This window comes from Mizuhopecten yessoensis, unplaced genomic scaffold (genome assembly GCF_002113885.1).
Source record: "Mizuhopecten yessoensis strain PY_sf001 unplaced genomic scaffold, ASM211388v2 scaffold8389, whole genome shotgun sequence".
Classification (NCBI taxonomy): Eukaryota; Metazoa; Mollusca; class Bivalvia; order Pectinida; family Pectinidae; genus Mizuhopecten; species Mizuhopecten yessoensis.
Genome location: NW_018407523.1, coordinates 129,516 through 154,906, shown reverse-complemented (window position 1 = coordinate 154,906; position 25,391 = coordinate 129,516). Strand labels below are relative to the sequence as shown.

At 34.2% G+C, this 25,391-nt stretch overlaps 1 protein-coding gene across 1 annotated transcript; it reads right to left on the bottom strand.

Annotated features, from left to right (window-relative positions):
- Nucleotides 1–1,192: 1,192 nt before the first annotated feature.
- LOC110455874 (cell death abnormality protein 1-like) lies at nt 1,193–23,771 on the bottom strand. Its single transcript, XM_021506282.1, has 15 exons — nt 23,702–23,771; nt 18,099–18,295; nt 16,103–16,345; nt 15,196–15,288; nt 13,602–13,703; nt 11,981–12,076; nt 9,719–9,805; nt 9,374–9,466; nt 7,504–7,595; nt 5,569–5,661; nt 5,239–5,326; nt 3,730–3,825; nt 2,182–2,319; nt 1,769–1,969; nt 1,193–1,395 (listed from the first exon to the last, which is right to left on the bottom strand). Exons 2-15 carry the CDS (start codon nt 18,217–18,219, stop codon nt 1,247–1,249), a joined length of 1,692 nt encoding a protein of 563 aa, XP_021361957.1. The 5' UTR covers nt 18,220–18,295; nt 23,702–23,771; the 3' UTR covers nt 1,193–1,246.
- Between the last annotated feature and the right edge of the window lie 1,620 nt (nt 23,772–25,391).

Genomic DNA, 25,391 nt, shown 5'->3' with positions numbered 1-25,391 from the left:
TACAATTTGTCAATTTTCTTTCCAAGGTCAATATGAAAAAAGTCAATATGTTTTCAGAAGCAGTGTAACCTAATAAATTACAAGTAAAATACAGTTATAAAATAGATTATATTATTTTTAAAAGATACAACTCTATTTTGATTTACTAGTTGATGTAGAGTGTGTTTGCCTCACTCACGTGCATACTAATGATACATGAACATTTTGTTTCTTCCATAAGGTACATGTATATAACTCAACCTGATCTCCACCTGATAGTGAAATTGACCATGCGTTAGATGTACACGAACAGGGCAGCATCTTATGCTACTCAGTAAATATGCTATACATATGTAACTTGAAATATTAAATACATACCAATTTTGTTCTTACGGTTTTCCAACAGTCTCAACCACAAGCAAAGTAATTTCATATGGACTTAGAATAACGTCTCGCTCAACATGTTATATGTCTCTGCATCTCCGATCACGTATGGTCTTGCTAGGCACTTAGTTATTGGTGATCTTTATTTAATGAACGAGAGTTTTTTATGAGTAAGAAAATGTTGGTGAAACCTTTCACATTTTCCATATACGAAAGGATACCTTCTTGCATTATTTTCTTGATTATAACTTTTTCTATTTGTTTGTTGTTGTTGATAATTTGTTTGATCAAACTCTCTCTTTGGGCCCATGAAGATAAAGATAGCTATTTGTTCAAAGCGTTGTGTATGCTTAATATACATGTATTAATCTTATCAATAGTTAATCGCATGCCAACCCTGTGGTTATCTAACACTGCTTGAAAACTGGCTCAAAGCTACTTATACTAATTCCCAAAATTTGCCCCCCCCCCCCCCTCCCCCAATAAAAAAGGCCACCTTCTGGGATCTTAAAATCAGAAATTATATATAGTTTACTACAATGGTAAACTGCGATAAATACAAAAGTCTTGCAGTGATTCTGTACTGTACAGAGCGATGAGATATTAAGTCAGTATGAACATAATATGCTTTACCTTAACAGTGAGAGGATATATGATACATGTTTGGGTTCTACTGTAATAAAACTAACGTTTAGATATTGTGACAACGTAAAAAATCACACAAGAATTGACAACAATTTAAAGGTTCATCACCTACATATTATTGTGCTAAGTTATGAGACGAAGTCATCACAGCAATAACTGTAGGTGTGTAAGTTAGTTCCAGTAACACGGTTACGTTGTGTTGAAGGATGGAACTATCCAGTTAACAAGAACCATTGCCCTATGTTTTCTCGCCAACATCTGTTGTGTTGTATATATGAGGAATTTCCACCTCCCTGCGTCCAAGCTGTTCATAATTTGCCTCAGTGCGGGAGATCTGCGCAATGGTTTGTTCCTTGTTTTGAGTTGTTATTACGTCGTAGGTATTATCTGGAAAATGAAACACAAACATAAATTGATTTTCATGCTGGTGGGATCATTGTAATGTTATTAACATGAGTAAGTAGGCCGTAAGGTTGAGATATCCTTACACCGTTCGAAGTTAGTTTGAAAGCAGGAATATATTGTAATCAAAGTGTCGAGGTTTCCTTTTTACAAATTAAATAATTTTTGAAATTATTGCTTTTTCCATTGTAATCGCTCTTGTTGTAAACAAACGTTTCAATCGTTTGATAGTTCTTATGTGAATATACAAGTGTAGTAGAATCGGGACAGAAATCGCTACTGTGTAAAACAACTGAAACATATCTAAATTTGCGTTATATGTTGCTTTTATTTATCATACCGTCACATAGATGTTCACCTTGATCTTTATTTAGCTCGTTTGTAGTTCTGGACAATGATAAATCTGTCATATGAGAAGCACCTGCGGTGTCACCTCGCTTCATCGTCAGACGTCTAGCCAGTACAATGATCACGACGACCAGAGCCAGTATAACCACCCCTGATCCGACGCCTATTCCAACTGCGGCGTGTAAGGTGTCCCGATTCGTAATAATTACCACTACAGCATAAAAAGTGATGATTTAGTTATGATATTGTATGTATGTCCTTTCATTTTTCGGGTCGGGGTGTCTCTTTGTTATTATATTCTACACATTAGGTTGAAATTTAATCTAATAAATACACTAAATACTGAACAGATCACTTTTAGAAATTGTTTGAGAGGATAAAGTCCCAAACGTATTCATTGTAGGTATATCATAGAAATATTACCTTTTGTGTCACATGTGTCTCCAGTCCATCCATCTTCACATCCTGTCACACAGTCCCCCACATCCTTGTCGCAACTCACACCTTGACAACTGCCACACAACTCGGAACATTGGCTGCCATAAAAACCGGCTACACATACTACAAGCACAAGCATACTCAGACGTCATAAAGAATCCTGAATAACTAGTACTGTACATGGTAATTTGATTTGTGTATTTCAAAATAAAAAGAGGCGAAACTAAAGTATTGAACAAAAACGGTATTCTAAATCAAAATTGAAGGAACAAAGGAAAATATGAAAAAAAAGAAAAATATTGAGATGGAGACCCCAAGACAGTTCAAGGAGAATAAGACCCTGTTCTTATGTGCACTTGGATATGATAAGTTTTCACAATAAATTATGATGGTCATATGAAAGCTTGCTCATTATCTTTAATAACAATGCCAGCTTGAACTTGTCAATGTTTGTCAATTTCAAGATTGAAAATCAGGCAATATCAAATACGACCCCTAACACACGGCAACACTATCCTGGTTCCGCCTTAATTTTACTCAGCGCTTAAAATCGATTTAATGATTTCAAATATTTTTCGTCGTTGTAATTTTAATAAAGATAGATGATGGTACAATTAAAACATAGTATGTATACAGTGTCAGAAAGATTAGACCCAGAGTGCGGGGGTAAATATGTAATCGAATCTTTGCAGGGGAGCTTAGGTCCCATTTACGCACCCCTTTACCCAAACTAGGATCTGTTCCTGTAAGGATTATGATATTTGGAATTTTACCTTTTAGTAGTCTTTTGGTACATTTGAACATGACGAAAAGAGTAAACTGGTAAAGCATTAACAAAGTAGTTACTGCCATCAGATAATTCGATTTCATAGGCGTACGATTTTCGAGAAAAATGACATATTTTTTCCACCTACATGTCATTTGGGATTTTGCATACAAATTATCGTTAGTCGTATCTATAGTTATTATATTCAAGTATTGCTTTAGGACGAACACAAAGTATCAGCTCGTTTTAGCGGAAATAATTTCAATGGTGGATATATTACAATATCAGTTGATATATTATTCAACATAATCAACGAAGTAATCATTAATTAATCTTTTGATATTCTAATTAATCCAAAAAGATAAAATAAAAAATAAATGATCAAACTTTTTTTTCGTTGCATCAGTATTTTTGTATAAAATACATGTTTAGCTTCGACTTTTGCCTGCACGGTCGTACCTCAAAATACTAACTCCTCAGTATGACAAGTTTTCATTATTTGTCACAATCATCTTAACTATGTACCATTGTTATAATCAAGAAAACATGACAAATTAAAAAGTAGTTATGAGAACTGTTAAATGAAATATTGATACTTGATCACATTTCGTTCATATTGATAAACGTTTCCTGCAAGGATTTGGTGATCAAAAAGGACAAACTTTCGATACCATTCCAGAATCTTCCTGAATTTTGAATAAAGTATAAAAAAATGTTTCAAGGCATATCCAGGTTAGATTTACATTGATACAACTAAACGATCATACCTTCGCATTCTCCACTACTTCTGTGACATAGGGTATCTTGACAGTTTTCAGGACAAGACTTGTTACACTCAATGCCATAGAAGCCGGCTTCACATTCTAAACAATTGAAACACGTTTAATTTCCTCCCAGAATCTGAATTAAATGTCATAATATCATTAGCTTTTTGTTCGAAATATACAAATCCAGATGTTGTGGTACATGCATCAGAATAGTTACCATCGCGAATCAAGTATTTGATTACAAATAGATCAATTACAAACATATTTGCTTGGTCATCTGATGTGAAAATATTCGTCATTCACAGCATACTTGCAATTCTACGATACCATTATTGTACGTTTTGACTATCATGCTTTTCTTAATAAAGATTGACACCTATCGCTGCATTATGTACACACACAATTATTTATTGCGGTTATGTTAGGAATAGCATTATCTTATCAGGAAACCAATCTGTGGTATGGACATTTATACAACATTAACGAAAAAGTTCTACATGTATGTCGTTATTTTAAGATAATAAGTCCAAATTTGTTTTATAAGTAAGCCGTTCGATTATTGGATGTGCCTTAATTCAGGTCGTGATACAAGCTAATCATATGCTGTATAAACGAATTAATTTACTGGTAACTACGAGATTGTTGGTCCAAAATCTTTTTTGCTAGAGGTAATAATAGGCTTGCACAGATATTTGATGCATCTTGTTATCTGTATGGTTATCATAATTTACCAGGTACATGTAAAAGTTTTTGATTAAATGATGTATGTATTATCTATACATTGACCGTTGTCTAGATTACAGACGTTGTTCCTGCAATTAATAGGACAAAGCTGGCTACACAAACTGTCATATATTCCAACAGCACAATCTGAAAACATCGGTTAATAAGTCACCCGATTTATCAACAAAAATGGCTAGTAAATAGAGAGTATTAAACAGTGTCTGCATACTCGTAAAAAATATCAAAATATATGACACACACGTAAAATAAAGTTGGTATTACTAAAGATACTGTAAGATATTCTATTTATTTCATTTTTTTACGAAAATCTATCTCAGAACGCGAAGCGACACATCAAGCTGACAATACTCCATCTATGTCATTTATATATGCCAAAAAATATAGTCCTCTCTGCAAAATAAAAAAAANTGTTTTATTGGTCAAATAAGCATTTGTGATATTTTTCATCAGTGAAAACATTCACTTTTGTGGAATAAATATTTTTCAATATATCTCATTGGTAAGAATGTAAAAATATAATATATTACTCTTACAAGCTATAACATGTGGATTGAGCCCGGAGGCTGTGGTTCGTGTATGTACGTGTGTAGGCCAACGTATATTATTTCTTTTATATTGTTGAATGTTATCTCGATATTATGAAATCACTATCATATGACAACAGTACAATTATGTTAACTATTATAAAATTAACGTCTACAACTCATCGTAAATGTCCTTTCATTTCTCATCAATGTTTCATTAGCAAGAATTAGCTTTTCTTACCTGTGCACTGGCCGTTCTCTATGTTACAGACGTTGTTTTTACAGTATGCAGGACAAGACTGGTTACAGAAATTGCCATAGGATCCAACCTAACAATCTAATAATAAATATTAAAAAGCCATAATGAAATAAGTGCATCAAAGAGTTTCATATATATATATATTACTTATCGTAAACTATTGAATAGTCTCCTCACAAATTCATAAATAGACACACGTTATTGAATTGAAAAAGCAAATGCTCGTTGATGATATCACAAGTAAAACACACAGGGCAAATATTTGTTTTATCATTAATATGAAGATCAGTTACTGAAATTTAATATCCTTACGGAAACAATTTCCTGCCGTTTTGTCGCATGTGTCAGTGCTACAGCCAACAGGACAAGGTGAACAGGCTTGTCCGTAGAATCCATCATTACAGTCTGAAATTATAACATTTATAAAAAGCTAGCACTGCACATAAAATACTCCACGGTGCACATGCAAAATGACTCCTGCAGGAACCCATGTATTACAGTTCGATAATGCATGGTCTATATAATTGATCAAATATGCATGTATCCTTTCTATAGAAATAGACAATCTTTTACCAAAGGCTTATACTGTTCAAAGCAAGACAAGATAAACGTACACATTAAACAAATTTATCTTTTATAATATAACTTATATGTAAATTTTGAATTTCAGGGGTCATTTTGAAATTTGCATAAAATTTCTTCGAATTACATATAATAAAGTTTCAGGATACAACATAACTTTGCGTTACATGTTCGACACAATCATGTCTAGAAGTAGCATTTGTCTATATAAACAATTTTGAAATTAAATGCTTTAGTGTCAAAATTAAATACATATACACATATTGATATCTCTTTTGCAGATGCGATATTGGACGAAAAATCTACTTTGATTCTTCTTATTATAAATTGCATTGCTTGGTGATAAATATCGCACTGTTTTGCCTATTATTTATAAGCTAGTTGTAGACAACTATCAATTTGGAATAGTTCCTTAAAAGTAACAAAAACCAGTAAAATATGGTATTCATTGTATCCACAACAACATCATATTATGTACAAACAGCGAATCATTAGTATAAAACTAAATCTTTCATCATTACAGATTTCATTTAATAATAATAAAACTACTGAACATAACTAATAGCAATCTGTTCTTAGATATCTTTCTCTAGCAAATTATAAACGACGCCGCTAGAAAACCATCGATCAGTAATCACTATGATGTAGATAAAAATATGGGTAAAGGTATATCAATATTTTCAAGGAGCCCAGTGGTTTCCTGAAAGTTGATCATGATACTTCATACTTAAACAAGTTCCTGACATTTTGTCGCATGTATTACTGCTACATCCAACATGACAAGGTGTACAGGCTGGCCCGTAGTATCCATCATTACAGTCTGAAAATATTGCCATATCCAGTATGTTGTAGTACCGACCTAAATAATGATTACGACTATACAACTGAATGTTGAATGATCACTCTGTCTGATAATCTTTGACTCATAGAATACATCAACTTGAATGATTTATAAAAACATTCAAATATACAAGAGTTGACTTCAACTTCTTACATGGATAAAGTGTATTTATCTTAGATCGCAGGGTTCTTTGATGTTGTTTTTAATTGTATTGATAAGGATAGTAGTGGTTGCAGGAATGTAACCTTTGTATATCCATTTGAAAATTTAAATCTAATTCCCAAGTCCTTTCAAACTGCTTCACTATGAAAGTGGTGTGCATTTTGTATTACAAAATGTCCTTACGCAAGTTATTGTTAGTACAGCAGTTCACTTACTTGTGTACTGGTCAGTTTGTCAAGCTGTGACTAACCTGTATAACGATGTGATGAAATTATTGACTTGTTTTGTCCTTCAACTGCCTGGCATTTTCCCTATCGATATACACTGTACCGAATAAGGTGCTGGTTGGTTGTAGATATATCCCCATATCCCGTTTAAATCAGTAGTGGGTTAAACAGATGATTATTTGATGATTTATTTTACAGCTAAACAACAAATCGCTCGATAAAGGGACCGGTCGGTCTTGAAACGTTGCGACACGTTTGATACGTTCATTAAATGCATTAATGAGTAAGACACTTTTGTAGATACATACTCTCCAATTGATGAATGTTGTTTGACGTTTCTTAAATGTGAATTTTATAAATATCACGTTTAGATTTTGTCTTTCTAACAAGTTACAACGTTGTCATTTTTGATTATTGGAAGTTTTTCTTACCTACACATTGACCGTTGACCATGTAACAAACGTTGTTTTTACAATGTACAGGACAGGACTGATTGCAAAAACTACCGTAAAATCCACTATCACATTCTGTAAAGAATTTAAATAAATATGCAGAAGACAGAAACTTGAGTCGATGTAGTCGATATTTATAATGAACTACATTATTATTCTCCAATAGCTTCCGATACCACACTTATAAAAACAAGCAAGAAGCCAATAAGGCCTGTTTCTCTCATTTGTTTTCAAATTTGATCTTCACAGTGGGTCATCGCAATCTGTTCAAATAGGCTTAATTTCATTTATATCTATATAATAGGTTTCATTATACAGATTTAATAACTGTACAGTACAATGTAGCTTTTATCACAAAAAAAGTAATATAAGCTTTCAAATGTTATTTAACTGTGATATTTCCAATATAACCACAAATTTCATCTGGGCGAAATAGCTAACTTATTTTGTTATGAAATCACCTTTACTCAACACTCAGACAGCGATACCCCACGTCATACCCTATGACAGATTTTCTATATCATCCGATCTGTCTTGTACATTAACGTGACATTTAGCCGAATTTTTACAATGCGATGTATTCCTCCGCACGTTTACTGCTTGCAATTAACAATCTGCATGATACATGTTCTGTTTTTGTCGTTATATGTAGTTTTGACGTTGTTAGATATTTGATGTTGTAGATACAATATAATCTGTGAAATACGTTGTTATCTATGTAAGGACGGACTACATTTTTATGCGGAAGCATTCAAATGTAGATTAAGTAGTAAAAGATGCGAGAGAAAAAATAAATTACCTGTAACTGAGCAAGATCGGGTTATCTAAGTATCGGGCTAAGATTCTGTAACATCCTTATCTCGGCTTACGCCTCGGTTGGGATTGTGTTACATAATCTTAACCCTCGACTGAGATAACCCGATCTCGCTCAGTTACAAGTAATAAATGCTATTAATCTCTCTTCGAATTAATCTCATTTCACTATGATCGCTGCTATTGCAGGTTTATATAACATTTAAGACATATTACATGATCAGTAAAACTCCGTTTACACCTAAATTAATTAGCTCAACTTCTTAACATTATCTATGGGGTTTTTCTCATATCACATTGCAAACAGGACAACGTCATAAACCACAGCAAACTTGTCAGCTTTTTATCCCATGTAATCTTTAGGACCAGGGGAGCTCACAAATGATTGATTGCCGCAACAAGACAAGGACTGATACTGAAGTGTCAAAACCAACGATATCTCATAGTTGTTTGGCAGCTTATGTCATTGTCATGTTATTGACTTTACTATGGAACTGTTTGTGTTTTCAAACCAATTATGCATGTATTGCTGTAACTTTTTTTAACTTTATAGAACATGTTGTTCATTGCTTTCAACCAGCATTTGATCATTGAAAAAGTCTGTAATGCAATTGTACAAACCCGCCTCCCTCATCATTTATTTAAATGATGATAATGATATATAACGGAATATAGTTGATTTAAATCAATCTGTTTCAATACCCCTGCATTTTATCCAATATAAAAAAAATACATTTGGAGACACAGCAGTCGGTAACCAATATAACGTAGAAGATAAAAAAGTGTTAAAGAAAAAAATTGCGATTGTCAAATGCGGCAAGACAATATAATACTTTTTTACGTTTCACATTATGCATGAACTTCTTCATATTCAGTATCAGAAAGCAGCGTCTTTAGTTTTGTGAATGAACATCAGTTTGTTTTATCTCTAACTTGAGGTATTTACAACGCCTACAATTTGTAATCGAGTGTATCGTAACTTTAAGTGTTAGAACCCCAGTGATGTCTTCAAAACATCATTGATCATAAACACTACTTACGTAAACAATGGCTGGTAGTTTTGTCACATGCGTTACTGCTACAGCCAACAGGACAAGGTGTACAGGCTAGTCCGTAGAATCCATCGTTACAGTCTAAAATAGTATCATTTATTATATGATTTATCCGGTTTTATTACGGATTTAAAAATTATACAATCAAAACTAAAAAAGTCTGTTTCAGAAATAAAATTGAAATATCAAAATGTAGAATATTGATTTCTTCATTTCTTTTATTTATATCCCAGCAGTCATTATAATGAACTTGTCACTTAAACTGCTTTATTAAATGAAGTTGCTCGGAATATTGACCATTATCTTTGTATTACAATACTATTAAATGATTACCTGTACACTTGCCAGTAGGGCAGTCAGTGCTCCTACAATTGAATGGACATCTACAGTATACGCCTGAAAAGCCAGTGGAGCAGCCGTCTGGAATGTACCAGTCCAAATGATCCCTTGTTGATAATAAACGGGTAATAGTTGCGCACTTAATATGAAATTGCTCTTCTTATTTTGGCGAATGCATTGTGTATTATTAATTACTAAATTAATTGCTTTCAAGATTACTCAGTACAACACGTAAAACAATTTTTTAATCATTACTGATTTCCCTTCAATTCGATCGAATCTTTTTAATTACCCTTCTCAATTCCTTGACTGAAGAGTAATAATATTTCATGATTTTTCAAGACTGCTTTCTAATTGTTTCGTCACCGACCTCGACATTACATTATACAGTTGTGGGATTGCACAACGTTACACGATGTGCGGTGTGCGCACGATGTGTGCACGGAGTGTGAACGATGTGTGCACGAAGTGCGAACGATAAAAAATTGGACGATCATTGCTTGCGCACATTTGTGAGGACGATCGACGAACGTTGTGCGATAACAATCGTGGTTGATGTAAATTGAGGAATGGCTAAACAATATATACGGTTTGGTGTTTAAACATATAAACTTGATTGTTTAGTATGTTATTTAGTATGAATACACTAATCTTTCTGTCTACACTTAAATTTAGAAATAGTGTGTTCGGTGTTTTTTAAACGACCTTAATCGACACATGTAACATTACAACACAGTCTCGGCAACAAAGGTAAACATAGCCACTTTCTACCTGAACCGTAGTTTTTCCCCGCCCGGGGCACTTACGTAACTCGCCAACGTGTGAAAACCAGGCGAAGGGGAGCTATAGATCAGAACGAATGCAAATAACAAATACTCAACGTCAAGTTGTGTATTCATAACGGTCATACGGTTACTCAGCAAATTGTTATTTCCCTGTTGTGTTACCTAGCTAGGAGCCAAATCCATTCTTGACAGTCTAACGGTCACTGTATACTGTGTTACACGCATTGTAAAAGTGTAGGTTATCTTTATTACTGTGATGAAAAATTACAGTAATATGAACAGTGTACATTATTGCATACGAGTTTTCCGGGGTTTTTTTTATTCCATAATATTGATCAACAAATTGTACCAAATCGTAAAGTTGTGCGGAGAGAAGCGCACAACGGGACGAACGATGGTTAAATCGCACAGTTGTGCGCAGAATTGGTGGACGATGTGCGGACTGTGTTTGAACGATGTATGCACGGTGTGCGCACGGTATTTTTGGTGCGTTGTGCGGTCACACACCTGTTCGTGCGCACTGACAGGTATAAATAACCTCATTCAACCTTGTTTCAAAGGCAGTGAATATATGGGGTCTCTGTAAAACATCATTCCAGAATAACCTAAATACGTTGTGAAGAAATAAGCAAAAACAATACCTTATTTAATACCGATCTGTTCCTTGCTAGTATTACACAAGAACAACCCAACCTAGCATACAGTTAACCACACATGGCCTCGGACCAATACCAGTCTAATAAAAGTTAAATCATTTCTTTAACACTGAAAACTAATTTATATGATTCTGGATTTTTTGTTGTTCTATCTAATTAAAAAATAGAAAATTAAAAACAAAAAAATGGAAAAAAAATAAACATAACAAAACCAATAAACATAACCGAAACTCAACAATAACAAAAACAAAATGAAAAATGTACTAATTGTGGTGAAGGAAAGAAACGATATTGTCGCTACAATGGGAACTTTTTTGGGTTATGCATGGAGTGTTTGCGATATCAATCACTCAAACACCCAGTATTGTTGCTTGTGATCATTATAGTGGGACATAAATATCAAAGATCCCCATCGGGAAGATGGGGAAATATCTTCCTTGCTGTGTAATAAATCATTTTATATTATCGTATAAATAAACATCATCTCTTATTATACGTGATCAACAAATATCTTTAACTTGAGAATGCCTCTTATAGCTAAATATATCTGAAATGCGTTGACTTCGATGCGACGTTTTGGCATCCCTTTCATTAAAGGTGTAACAAGGTTGTTTAAACTTAAGCAGACCATCAGGTTAGATAACCACATATCCGCGGAGCAGAGATTTCTCTGTAATACCAACCATAAAAGTAGGGGGTATTAATATTTCCCATATCATTTTAATACTATACTTAAAACAGTGATTTTCAACAATTTTAATTTTAATTTCTACTTACGAAAGCCGACTGTGACGTGAACGGAAACTTTAAAATACCTGTGCACTGACCGTTGTCCATGTTGCAAACATTATTTCTGCAGTTAAGAGGGCAGGGTTGATTACAGAAACCACCATAAAATCCAAAATCACAGTCTGAAAAGAAAACAAAATAAAAAACCAAAAGCAAAACTAAAATGTTATCCCTCAATGTGGAAATAACAAATACATTCTTTTGCAATAAGTTTGACTTTGTTTTTTCAGTAGGGTCAGTGATTATAATGAGATATAACAAGAAATTAATTATGATTCTTCCACAAACAAATCCCAACCTTTGGGATATGATAAGATGATTTCTGTGCTTCGGCCTGTCGTTTTGGTCCTTTTGCAATAAGTTTGACTTTTTTTCAGTATGATCAGTGATTATAAAGAGATATAACAAGAAATTAAACATGATTCTCCCACAAACAATGATTGGGATATGATTAGACGATTTCTGTGCTTCGGCCTTTCGTTTTGGTTCTTTAGCCAGACTACGAATACATCCAGGACCTCGCCCATTATTCCCCTTATTATAAAAAGATGCACCGATCTGAGTTTAAATATTGTTTCCATATAAACTGATACAAAAACAATGATGTAATGTAAATGTTGAAGAGCAGATAATCTCGATGACGATAGTAATCAAACTGCCCTGATAGTTGAGCACTTTAACCGCATAACAAATGTCAGATTTTTTTCAAACTTTGGCGTTGCAACTTAGGTAGAATGTTTAAAATGGACATGAGTATTATGTAGGAAATAAATGACAGAAGTAGACCATATAAAGTACTAAGCACTTCTGTATCCTGGTACTTTACTTCCCCAGTTGTAAAATGTCCTATATCAACAATTTGTAGTAACTACTCACATGTACAAGATCTCTTAGTAGAATAGATAGTTTGCAAGCGCTGTGTGCTTCTTCAGCAAACTGCACCATGAAATTGTAACAAACACCTCAGTACAACTGTTTGACTTTGCTCCCCGACAAGGTCCCCGAGACAAAAATAAAGTATGTGTATGCATGCGTCAGTATTGCTTACTGTCTGATAATTGTTGTTATTATACCTCTACTTTATTACTCTATATAAAAGTAATTGGTTAAATCGAATATATCCCCACTTTTGCCTGACTGTGTGTTAGTCAAGTGTGTGTTAGTCTGGGAACCAAAACACAGCTCCTGAACTAAAACACACCTACACCCGAGTTTTTCCGCCGAGCCAATCAGGCGAGAGGTGGGCGGAGCTTGTCACCGAAATCGGAACCGACGCATGAGGCGGGCGGAGCTTGCTACTGAACGCGCATCCTATTGTGCAGACAACACTTTCTCTTGTTTCTTCAATTATGGCGCTGTCAAGATTTTCGGAACTGGATGAAAGTGATCTTAAGACTCCCCTCGAGGAAAGGGACCGGACAGTACCAAAAAGACTAGTTGGGACGTGAAGCTATACAGCTTATGGTTTACAAATATTTTCTAGTTAAAACGATCTCTCCAGTGTGTATCGGTATAATAAAATGGTTAAAGTTTGGGGTTGAGGGATAAAACATGTTTCTGGTGTCCCTTGACCATGCCTATTTCCCTCGGCTTCGCCTCGGGAAATAGACCTGGTCTCAGGGGGCGAGGGGTAGCGCTATGTCGTACCTGAACATGCTCCAGTTGGACTGTCACATACATTTCCTTTACAATTAACCGGGCAGTGACTGCAATTCCCAACATCTTCATAGTATCCGGCAGCGCAATCGTCTGAAATCGTAATTTAATGAATTGCTACGGATACAAATGGGTTACCATGCGTATCTAACTTTCGTTGGTTTATTTTCTAATTGTATAAATACACAAAATCGACCGAGTGTCTTTTACAGTTTGGCAATTAACTAACGATAGTTAGATAGACATGATAATCAACTATAACGAGTATGGGGACCTTTATCTTTAACATCATTCAGAACTCATGTCTAAAAAAATCGTATGTTTCTCATGTGAATACATTATTCCTTTTCTGATCGGAAAAGACAATTGACATAAGCTTTGACGTCACAATGGAATATATGACGTCCCACTACTTTAACAATTACTCTAAGGTATCCGTTTTAATGTTTTATACAATAGGAACTATTCTTTGTAATTATATCGCTCTAATGATAACCAGTCATTACGTTTTCTTCATGTGCAGTTAGCCACGCCACATTCTATCTCACAGATGGACGGACACGGGCATATACTCAGATGGACCACGCCCAGCACTGAATGTTTGTGTATATGCTTGTAGATGTAGTGATGAAAACTAAGGAAGAATATTAAAAGGATGACGCAGGCATCAAAACCAAACTGTCATATTAGCAAACTATACAATTTGTGGTCGCTTGTTGTGTCAGGTTACAGTCTGGTGGACAGTTGGTTCATCAAAGTATGAACGTATCAAGAGCAATACAGACACTATAAGGTTGAACATTTACATGTTGTGAAATGTCTTTTGAATTCATTTTGATATGTATACCGTTGTGTATTTTATGTCTTACAAGGTTGTTTGCGCTATTATCGGATCCTAATACCAAAGTCCATATATATTATAGAAAAAATTATCTACATTGTACAAGGAGAATGTCGATATAATAGACTGAAATATATGACGATGAAGCAAATTTAATATACGATAATTTATTGACGAAGGTTTTTGATGGATTGAGTTTATAGATACAAATTAACTGTTAAATGCTATTCCCAACATTTTATAATTAAATATTATCCCATTTACTCTGAATGTAGAAGGTTTCCTCCGTCCTGTGTCCGTTGTGACCAAACTGAGAAATGTCTTCTGTTATGACATTTAAAGTACGAGTCTAAACCGTATAATTTGTTGTATACAGTGAAAACATTCAGGGTTCTGACAACAATACCTTCCAATACGCAACAGCTTTAATGTAGTACTAAATATTTGTCGTACTTTACATGTACCTTGGATCCTTAGCAACGTTGATTTTTAACGGCGATTTGACGGCACAACAAAGTGAAAAAGTGCCGTTTTATTTTCATAAACGGTGCGTCGCTGTTTGGTCGTGCGACAACGTTCCGTTTAAGAAAAGTAAATGGCGCTATTTTGCCTTTCCACGCAACAAGAAATGCGAAAGACAACTGTTGTGCAAAAAAGAACTGTATTTTTTTCGCTAGATCGTTTTTTCGCGTTACTTTGAAACCGAGAAAAGCGCAATTTATCCTCTCATGTATTTATACGTACCACATGTCCCCGATGTTGGGTTACATATCTTACCGAGGCAGTAAGTGCAGTCGTTATTGCAATTTCCATTTCCGTACTTCCCAACTGGACAACCTGAAGGAGGATTGAAATTTGACTGAGAGAGTTACAATTATTTATCGCATATACAATGTTATATACATATAATCTTAATGAACAAAGCAGGTGTAATGATACCTTTTAAGCGACTTAAACTATCAATACCAATGCAAAATGGTGTATCACTACAGGTGCGTTCCTAACATCTTTTTTTTACATTTTTATGCTTGAATGAAACTTATCGAAATGTCGCCTTAATTGTACAAGGTTGTATTTGGATAAAATGGTTATTAACTGAATGCTATTTCTTTCTTAAACAGGTCATTTTTAATTCATCAAAAGTCAAATACCTGCTGTATTTAAGCGTTATTTTTCCTTAATCATGATTTCATTATGTAACGCATACTTTGACACAATGGGAAACATGTTCCCAATGCATAATCTTGTTTGTTTGATATTGTTGGAATCCTGAACTTTTGATATTACCGGTTTAGAGATATCTTAAATCAATAATGTGTACACTTGTTGTCGTTTACAAAAAAAAGAAATGATAATGTTAAAACATACTAATTATGGAAATGAATAAATAAAAATAAAATAGATACTGGTAAATTCTTATCTAACATTCAACAATTAAAAATAAATCCGTTTTTAAAGATTGTATTACATTTTCAGTCAAGTTTGTAAATTAGTTAAAACCATGTCATATTTTAATAAGAATATCCATATTTCTGAACTGTCATATCTAATGCTAGCTCATCATCAACTCTCACTTCACACAGTTCCAGTATAGGATGATATGTTAGTGACATCCATAGTTTATCACTGTGATAGACATGTGTAAACTCACCATAAACTTGTACCTCACACAGTTCCAGTGTAGCATCATCCGAGTACCACGTTTTGGCTTTTTCTCGACGGTCATTGTAGATGGTCAGATACTGGGCGACACCTGGACATTGGGCATTCTGAATCGCAGACATGAACGCCTTGTCAGCAGTGGCGTCCTTGTGACACCTGTTTCCTAATGTCCAATCTTGTGTATTAGACAGGTATATCTCGTACCCGGCAAGTCGTTGTATTGTGTTCTCATCTACAAAAAAGATATACTATATACTGTAGTTCAGTTATTTAGTCAAGTTTTGACAATATACCTAAGATTCAGCTTCAAATGGTTTAAACGGATAACAAATCTGTGGCTAGATGCCATTACTAATTCCTTTATTGCTAGCTCTAGTGGTGTGTTTCTGGGAATATGAGCATTTTAAGAAATATATATGTACCACCTTTTGTTTCATGTTGTTCATCATTTTAAAGATATCTCAGTATGATTCAAAATTATGTATGAATCACGACAGTGAACCTTTAGTTAAAACAGGTATTAAAATCATTAAGCGGTACCCTTTAACCCTTATTTAAACAACTGACATTGAGGACCCTCTTGAAAGCAATCTCTCTTTCATATTATTTTATTTCAAATAATTCCCCTTTTGTGTCCTGCCTTTAAACACCTGGCGGACAACATTCTTCTTTTATGGACCACTTGATACCTCATGGACAACCAGGTTGAATAATGGGAACGAGGAGTACCCTTTTAAACATTTTAACACCGAAAAAAAACTCAGCTCCGAGGGCAGCTGAATTTCTCCTTTCTATAAGAATTGAATCAAGTTTCGTCACAGAGAGCATACTATTGTATAACGAATTTGATAAGAAATATGTTTACATTGCATATGTGTATACCCTCATGACAATAAAGCCTTGGATAAGATTCCGAGATACTCTCAAAGTTTGGGACCGTATCCCTTTGTTACTCCTTAAAACATGAGTATATTTGACTCTTAACGCTCATCAATTTATGTTTATATATATATATATTATAAAAAGAAAAATTCTCAACAACGAATCTTTAGTGCTTTCATCTTTTGTTAGGAGTGTTACATGTAACACAGGTAGAACAGGCATATTTCGAAATGCAGGCTAAATATTTGAAACTCAGAGGTTAACAAAACGTGTGATGAGAACATGAAAGCCAGAACTAAGTGTTAAACATTTCAATTCAAATCTCGCAGACGCCCCCATCATCCCATCCAACCACACGCACTGAGGTGAAGTGAAAAATGAAGTGATTATTGATTCAGAAAAAATAAAAAGATGTGTCGAAGGTAAAAAAAGTTACGTACGTAACCAATTTGATGGATGAGTAAGCAAAAATCAACGTATGTGCGTGTGAAAAATGCTAGAAAATAGTAACGAACAAAGGCCGCTTCTAGATATTCTCCAGCTTCATTTCACTACAAGCTGCGCGTTTTTTTATCATTTCTAAACCTGTAGACAGTTCAATTTAACCTGGTATATTTGTGAATATTTTTTTTTTCTTTTTATTTCTATTCGCCATTCGGTCAACGATAAACAATAAACACTTTCTTCATGCTTTTTGCGAGCTGCTTATTTTAATTAATCAAATCCGTAATATATCGACATCGCTCGTCAACACAAGAAATCAGAATTTTCAAATACTATTTCTCATCACTTTCGCGGTAAGTTCCGATAGGTTAAACAGATGTTTACTTACTTGTCCGCTAGCAAATCTGTAAATGCATATAAAATGATTGATGAAACCAATCCCATGACTCGCATGTTTATCGGTTCATTGAGGAGGAAGTTTTTGGAAGAGCGTTTGTCTGTTGGAAAATAATACATGCACGATCATGGTCTATCGTCCAATTATCCCCGGAAATCAAATGAAAAGTGTCGTAACATCGCAAACGCAAATGAAATTAAACCGAACTATTTAACATTCCTCCGATAAAAGCCTAAACAAATTGTCATCCAGAGACACTTACTTCTATAAATGATATTCACGATGTCTATAACGGACCGTGCCAGTAGATATACCTGCCACCAGGCCTCGGTCTGTCCTATTTTCGTGTGTGTACAGCAGTTGGACTCTTTGTGTTTACACATCCGTCTACGGCTTTAGAGCTGCCGAAGCTACCGTAGATGGAACTCTGATCTGAAGCTTTACTAAGGGCGATGTTTTCTGTAAGAAAGAAATCGAATAACATTTTAGGATCTTTTTGATATTTCATGATATTTTTTTAATTTTTAAAAATCCACTCGTCGCTTTGTTTGTATGTGTTGAGAAATCGTATCAAAGTTATGACGAAATAGTTAACTTGTTTGTAAAAAGCCAAGGTATTCACGCTTTATAAAAAAAAGAAAACAAAATAGTTTGGCATAAAAAAATATAAACACCTGCTATAGCTACCTTTTGTAGGCTTTTGCAGTTAGTGGCTTTAATTTCAAAAGCGAACGAGGCTACGAAAGCTGTATTTCTTATTATTAGTGTCATTATTCTTCCGTTGTCACTACCCTGGATCTCGCTTTGAAGATATGGCATTATTTGGATTTAACATTAATTTACATGGTAGGTGTTGTTATTATTCTTAATGTAATTGTTAAGGGTCTAAATGCATCTTTCTTTTGCTCACATTGTTCCTTTGATAGTTTATGTCGCCGTCATGGAGTTAAAGGTCGTAAAGTTATCGGGGAAAAACATATTGTATAACTTTTAGTGAATCGATTTTGACAAATTTGCATTCTGTGTCTGATATACAGTAATACCAATGTGTGATACCATCTTTGATCGCTTAATATTTGTACTTTTGCCTCTAACGACCATTTGATACGGATGAGATTTCTAACAAATCTATATGGGAAGGTCGTTAGTGGCACTGACGACCTTTGATAAAAAAAATGTTTATGAAATATGTATAATGAAAAAGACTGTAAGTATCACCAAGAAATTATTCTAACGATATATTTGAAATGTATGCTGTTGTGGAAAGTTTGGAAGCTTTCTAAAATAATATTAAAACATGGATTTCAATGTTTATTCGACTTTTTCGCAAGAATATAAAAGCAATGACAAGCAACATCAACAAGATAGTGACAATCTGCTTATTTAAATATAAAATATTTTTTCAGAGCTTTATACATTACATTGAAGCTGGCAAATTGTTTATTATCTTTACTTGTTTATTTATTAAAGATTTAATAACAAAGCCGTTTTGGTATCCCTCCCACCCCTCTGGACGTGTAAAACTAATGGGAATACATTTCAAATTAAATACATTTTCCAGACATTTTTTTCAAAATAAGGAGAGATTGCTTTATTACCAATTGGATTGATTTATCACACGAAATGGTTTCATAGTGGTTTATTGAAAGCAAGTTAAATTTCATTGTTGATTTTGAATCTTAACTAACAACTTTAACATAACTACAAAGATAACATGATTTAGCTTCCGACAGTATATAGTCTCGTCTCCATAACGCACAACTCCAGGAATAAACTTTTATTAAATCGCTTATGATACAGATACTGTCGCTCTCAATGCCATTGAATTTGAACGTGCAACAGAATATAAAGATAGCATTCAATATAAACAGCAAATTTGCATAATTAATTCAAACCTTTCAGTTAAAAACTCGAAAGCATATAACATCAAGGATAATATAACATATGCCCTTGTTTTCTTTGCTAAGCACTCATTCTCTTGTTACAGTTATAAGATAAGTTAAATTACCGAGCGACTCACACACGCATTAATAAATTTAATAAGCACGTTCAAAAGATTTAACCGTGAGGTCTTCAGTTTTGTTGATACATGATACTCTTGACTCTCCATCCTCTTCAGGAGAAGATATGCAAACTTAAACCTTTTGGTTAGTCATGTTAATTGACACAATATTGGGAAACGTCGAAAGGCGTACTGCTGTGTATATTAATGAACATCTTCAAGTTCAGGTTTCAGAAAATCGCTTGACATCACCTTAGCCAAAAACGTTAAACTCTAATTTTCTGCAATAACATAGACAATGCTACATGTATGACTTTAAGGGTAAAGGATCTCAATACTGAATATTAGAATCGTTGAGCTTAAGTCATATTGAATCTCCGTAAAATGTTATGTGTAGGAATAGTTCATATTCCCCCCTCCCAATTTAATCTTTTTAAGAAGGAAAAGGAATTTATATATATATGCGATATAGGCCAAGCAAGAGGGCCTGTGTCACCTACCTTGGTACCTGAACTATCAGCCACTTTGTTTTCATGAAATGCACTTAACTGTAAATACTTCCCACGTATGCATCCAGGGGGACAGCAATTCTCCTGTATACAACATTTGATTCCATGGTCCAAATGATGTATTGTTGAAATATTAACCACAAGAATGAGTTGGTTTTCAAATGCGTAAACAATCAAATAACTGTTTTGTAACAACCCCCAAGGAGAGTTACGTTCTTCTATTTAACAGTTTATTCAAGAGTCAACGGGACCAAAGATACTTAAAAGAACATTTAGTTTAAATCTGCATATACATAAAAGGTTAAAGGTAAGGGATTCAAACTCTTTCCAAGTTATGAACCAGAAACTTATTCTCCAGGTTGATTGTGTATATGGTTATAGGGTCAGAATCATACTTTTTTCGATGCTGTAATCCATGGAACTAAGTCAACCGATTATAAGTTTTTCTGTGACACATGTGGCAGTTATACCAGTTGGTCTGCCACATCTATGCAGTTTATTGCTTATTTATATTTCCGTAATGAGAATTTGCAAAAAATAATTTATGTCTTTTCCAAATTTCAAATTTCCCGCTTATAACCGTCAGGTCAATATCCAGAACGGCACAAAGATAACAGCTGACGTCACGCGCTATTTCCCATACAAAATTGAAAAGGCTCCGCAACTTTCGTTAATAATTCATTTGTTTTTAATTTATATATATATCATATTCTCAATTCATAAAATAGTAACAAATAACATTTTGTAAGTAACTAATCAAGTGTCGTAAAACATTTTCCAATTTAATTGCGACCTATATCCGGCGCACGCACTCAACGGAAGCCCGCAGTGATCAGGTCAAAGTTATATTTGCAGTCCGGCATGTTGTTGATGTTGATCGTGCAACCGGAGAAAGTTGAATCGATGAAAAATCCAGGCGCAAAAGTGTGTGTTGATCACACAGACACTTGATACAGGCAGCTGGTGTTCGGGATCAAATCAGAAGATACCGATAAGTTCGGTAGTGACACTGTTAAGTCGCTCGGAGGTGCAAAGACCAACTTCAGTTACAGTCTCATAAGATGAAGCTGCTATCGGCAGTACTTTGGTAGTAATATAGAAGGGCTTTGCCATACCAAATGTAAATATTCTTGTTTGCCCATTGGTCTGGAGGTAAAAGCTTCAGTGGTCTAATGATACTGCATTGCACAACAGCTGTAGGCGATGCAGTTATACTGCACATTTCATCAAGATATCTTTAATGGTTTAAAAGTGACAGTCCGAACAATATGTTCATGAAAACCCCGCACATATTTCACCTTTGACATTGTGGGTAAGGTCAACATGACCTAATGACAATGCACTGCACAGTGTCTATGGGTTATGCAAATTTCATCAAGATGTCTTTAACGGGTTGTCTCCCTTCATTAAAAGGGAAGATGTAATAGGTCATTATCTCTACAATTCTAACCTAATCGGTAGGTCTGTTCAAAAGGATATAACTAACCCTAGCCACTTTTACTTTTCAAGATTACGTTTGTCTATTACAATGTACCTTTCTGTTCGTTTGATGTCATTTCCTTTAACATGTTGTATCTACATTGTATGACCCTAATGACCTCTTTTGTGTTAGTGGTCCGTTTAGAATCAAATAATATTTGATGATCCAACGGACCATAAGCGGATTTATAACCTAAAGACACTCTCATACATAGAATTAAGATAGGAAAAATACCTTCTTAATGGCATTCACTAAATACTATAAACCTTATACCGGAACCATCGTTTAAACGTCCTCAAGGCCGTAAGTAACAGTTACGACGTGCTATTTATGCATAGTTTTAATTCGTTATTTGAATGACAAGGTCGTCATCTGCACTTGCGACGTTTTAATACACGGACTCAGTTACTTAAGATCTAGTATTTCTGAAAAAAAAGGCAGCATGGTCAGTTACAACCATGTTTTTATAAAATAACTTTTTAAGTAGTAACCCTACAACTGTACATGTACGCTGGTATAAAGATGAGGTTTAGTTATATACAATAAAATAAGAAGTATACAGTTGTCTCATACTTCATCACAGCCCGAGTTTCCTCTGGCCCTGATACCAGACTTAGACGTTTTGACGGATACATGTCAGGTGTTGGGCAAGAGCGCACTACTATATGGAAACGTGAAATCCTCCAACACCGTTTTGTGTCGGAATGTTTTGAGGTGCTGACACAACAAATACCTTAAATATATCGATTTATGGATTATTTATTGCTTATTTATTTATTGGGAGTGACTAATCAACATACCTAACTGATCTGGACCGTAAACAGGATATATCATTCTTGTTTAGAAGAATTCCGCATTTTTTTTGTCGATTAGTCACTCCCTTGACCTAAAAAGTGGCGTTTGCTCAGGTGGGAAATTTCGAACGATCATCAAATCTGTAAACTGTACAGTTTAATCAATAGAGACTCACAAACAACATTCTGTAGCACATCTCGGTTTCAAAGTCAATTCATGTCATATCTCGAAGTCAGCAACGGTCTGGCTGATTAGTACTTCTCCGCTGTGTATTGTATCAAATCAGCACGAAGTCATCAATTAGCAAATTTCAATTACCACTAGATAATCGTTCAAACAAATGATGTTTTGATCATGGAAAAATTATATCTCAAATTAAAACTATTTTAATCAAGAAAGCGAACTGTATTTACAAAAACAAACAAATTTAAGAGAAGAACAGTTAATTTTGATTTACGAGCTTAGATTTACTGTATGCTTACTTGTGATACATAACCGTACTTCCATTGTACATACTGATATACATTTCTTAGGTATGTACCTTGTAAACTCATAGTCAATATTGGCGTCACATATAATCATTGCCACCTTCTATCCATTGTAAGAGACATACTTAACCGTCCGGATAAACCTGCACGTGGTGGTCATTGTGTTATAGGTATGCCAGATGTACTCTGATAACTGGTTGAGTGTCGTACAAACACTTCATTGTATGTTTGTATTAATTAACGGACAGTGCAATTACAAATGATATACGTTGTACAGACATTTTAAAATGAAGAAATTGTCTATACAGTAAAAAAAACATGTCTGGTTGTGTTGAAACAGGCGATACAAATGCACAAATCAATTGATTGGAATTATAGTATGTCATATTGTAGTCAATACATTGTAAGCGCTATAGAAATATAACACGCTTACCTTATCAGCACCCCGTGCTATCTATATTAAGTAAATATATGTGGATTCCATTACTGCCCCGGATAGTTACACCGAATCATGCAAATATTCATTCCAAATTTAAATACAACTTGGGTTCAATGTTGTTACGAGTACACGCAGTTAAGTATGACTCTCACCTGATGCGTTAACCACCGTCAATGTTGTAATTACTGACCCGATGACCAGCAGGTACCGGTAAAATCCCATATCTGGTCGTGTACAGCGGTAAACGCCTTGACTAAAACCTCGTTTACCAACCAGGAAGTAGGAATACGATCACACAGGTATTCAGGGTGTTTACACCGACCTTGTTCAGAAACTAGATTCATGCTTTTCTTGTTTCGGCAAACACTATACAATGCAGTTTTGTATAGGGTGTCTATCTGAGTATTACGAAAGAGTATCGCACACTCTCAACAAAAAAATAGCGTTGATTGACATTTCATCTGCATACATGTAACTAGTGTAATTAAACGGATTATACATGCACTTTTTGAAAACATTTAACAGGCCAGCCTTGTTCGCATTATTGGCGGCTACCTCTGCATGTTTGATACCAACTTAAAGTCATATTGAAATGAATTTGAAATAAAGTTATGTCCCTTAAAAAATACCTTTTATTATACTATTATAAGTCTGTCGGTGTTATAATACCGGATGCTAAAACCAGTTAAAAGTGGTATGATGATGTTATCCCAGCCATGTACTATTTTGTTTCGACGACGACGACGACGACGACGACTACGACGACGACGACGACGACGACGACGACGACGATGATGATGATGATGATGATGATAGTTTTATTTCCCTATTTTGTCTGTATTAATTGATGTATGTATATATATATATGATGTGTGTTATAATTGTGTATCATTATGTATAATTCATACATACATTTAATTAATGTGTGTTATGAAACTTTATTATTATGTATCATTTATACTCACATTTAATTGCTATGTGTTATTATTGTGTATTATTACGTATTATTTATACATATATTTAAAAGATATGTGTTATTATTGTGTAACAATATTTACTATTAATACACACATTTCATTAATGTGTGTTATTATCGTGTATCATTATGGATAATTAATATAAACATTTAATCAATGAGTGCTAGTATTGTGTATTATTATGTAATATTAAAATATACATTTTATTGATGTGTGTTATCATGGTGGATATAGATGATCTGTCATTAGTTTCCCTTCATATTAGATTTATGATACAAGTTTTGGACTTTTCATGTTTGCGAGCCTCTGGGGAGCAAATATGAAAAATCCAAAACCAGTGAACGATGAAAATTACGTCCGCTTCAAAATGACGTGACGTCACATTGATTGTTCCTATTTGATTGTGACGTCATATTACACACGTTACATAAACATAATGTTTGTGATGGCTGACACTGCATAACACGGTATTCATAATCATGATCATATTATTCATATTTTTTCACATATTTATCTGATGTGCGCTATTATCGTGTATCATTATGCATTTTTAATAAAGAAATTTAACGCGTGTTATATTGTGTATGATAACTAATTATTATTACACACATTTAATGAATGTGTGGTATCAATGTGTATCATTATGCATTATTAATATATACATTTAAATACTGCGTATTATTATTGTGTATAATTATGTATCATTTATACACACATTTAATTAATGTGGGTTAACAAAAGGGTATTATGTATCAGTTATACTCATATTTAACTAATGTGTGCTATATTTGTGTATAATAATCAATTGTTAATACACACGTTTAAATATGTGTGTTTATAATGTGTATTATCATGTATTATTTAT

Excerpts from the sequence above, each read along its gene's own strand:
- LOC110455874 (XM_021506282.1), bottom strand. The coding sequence starts at position 18,219 with ATGTGTAAACACAAAGAGTCCAACTGCTGTACACACACGAAAATAGGA. Across the intron at positions 3,826-5,238 it reads AGAGAACGGCCAGTGCACAG|AATGTGAAGCCGGCTTCTAT; the intron begins GTAAGAAAAGCT and ends TCAATTGTTTAG. Across the intron at positions 2,320-3,729 it reads AAGTAGTGGAGAATGCGAAG|TATGTGTAGCCGGTTTTTAT; the intron begins GTATGATCGTTT and ends TTGTGCTTGTAG.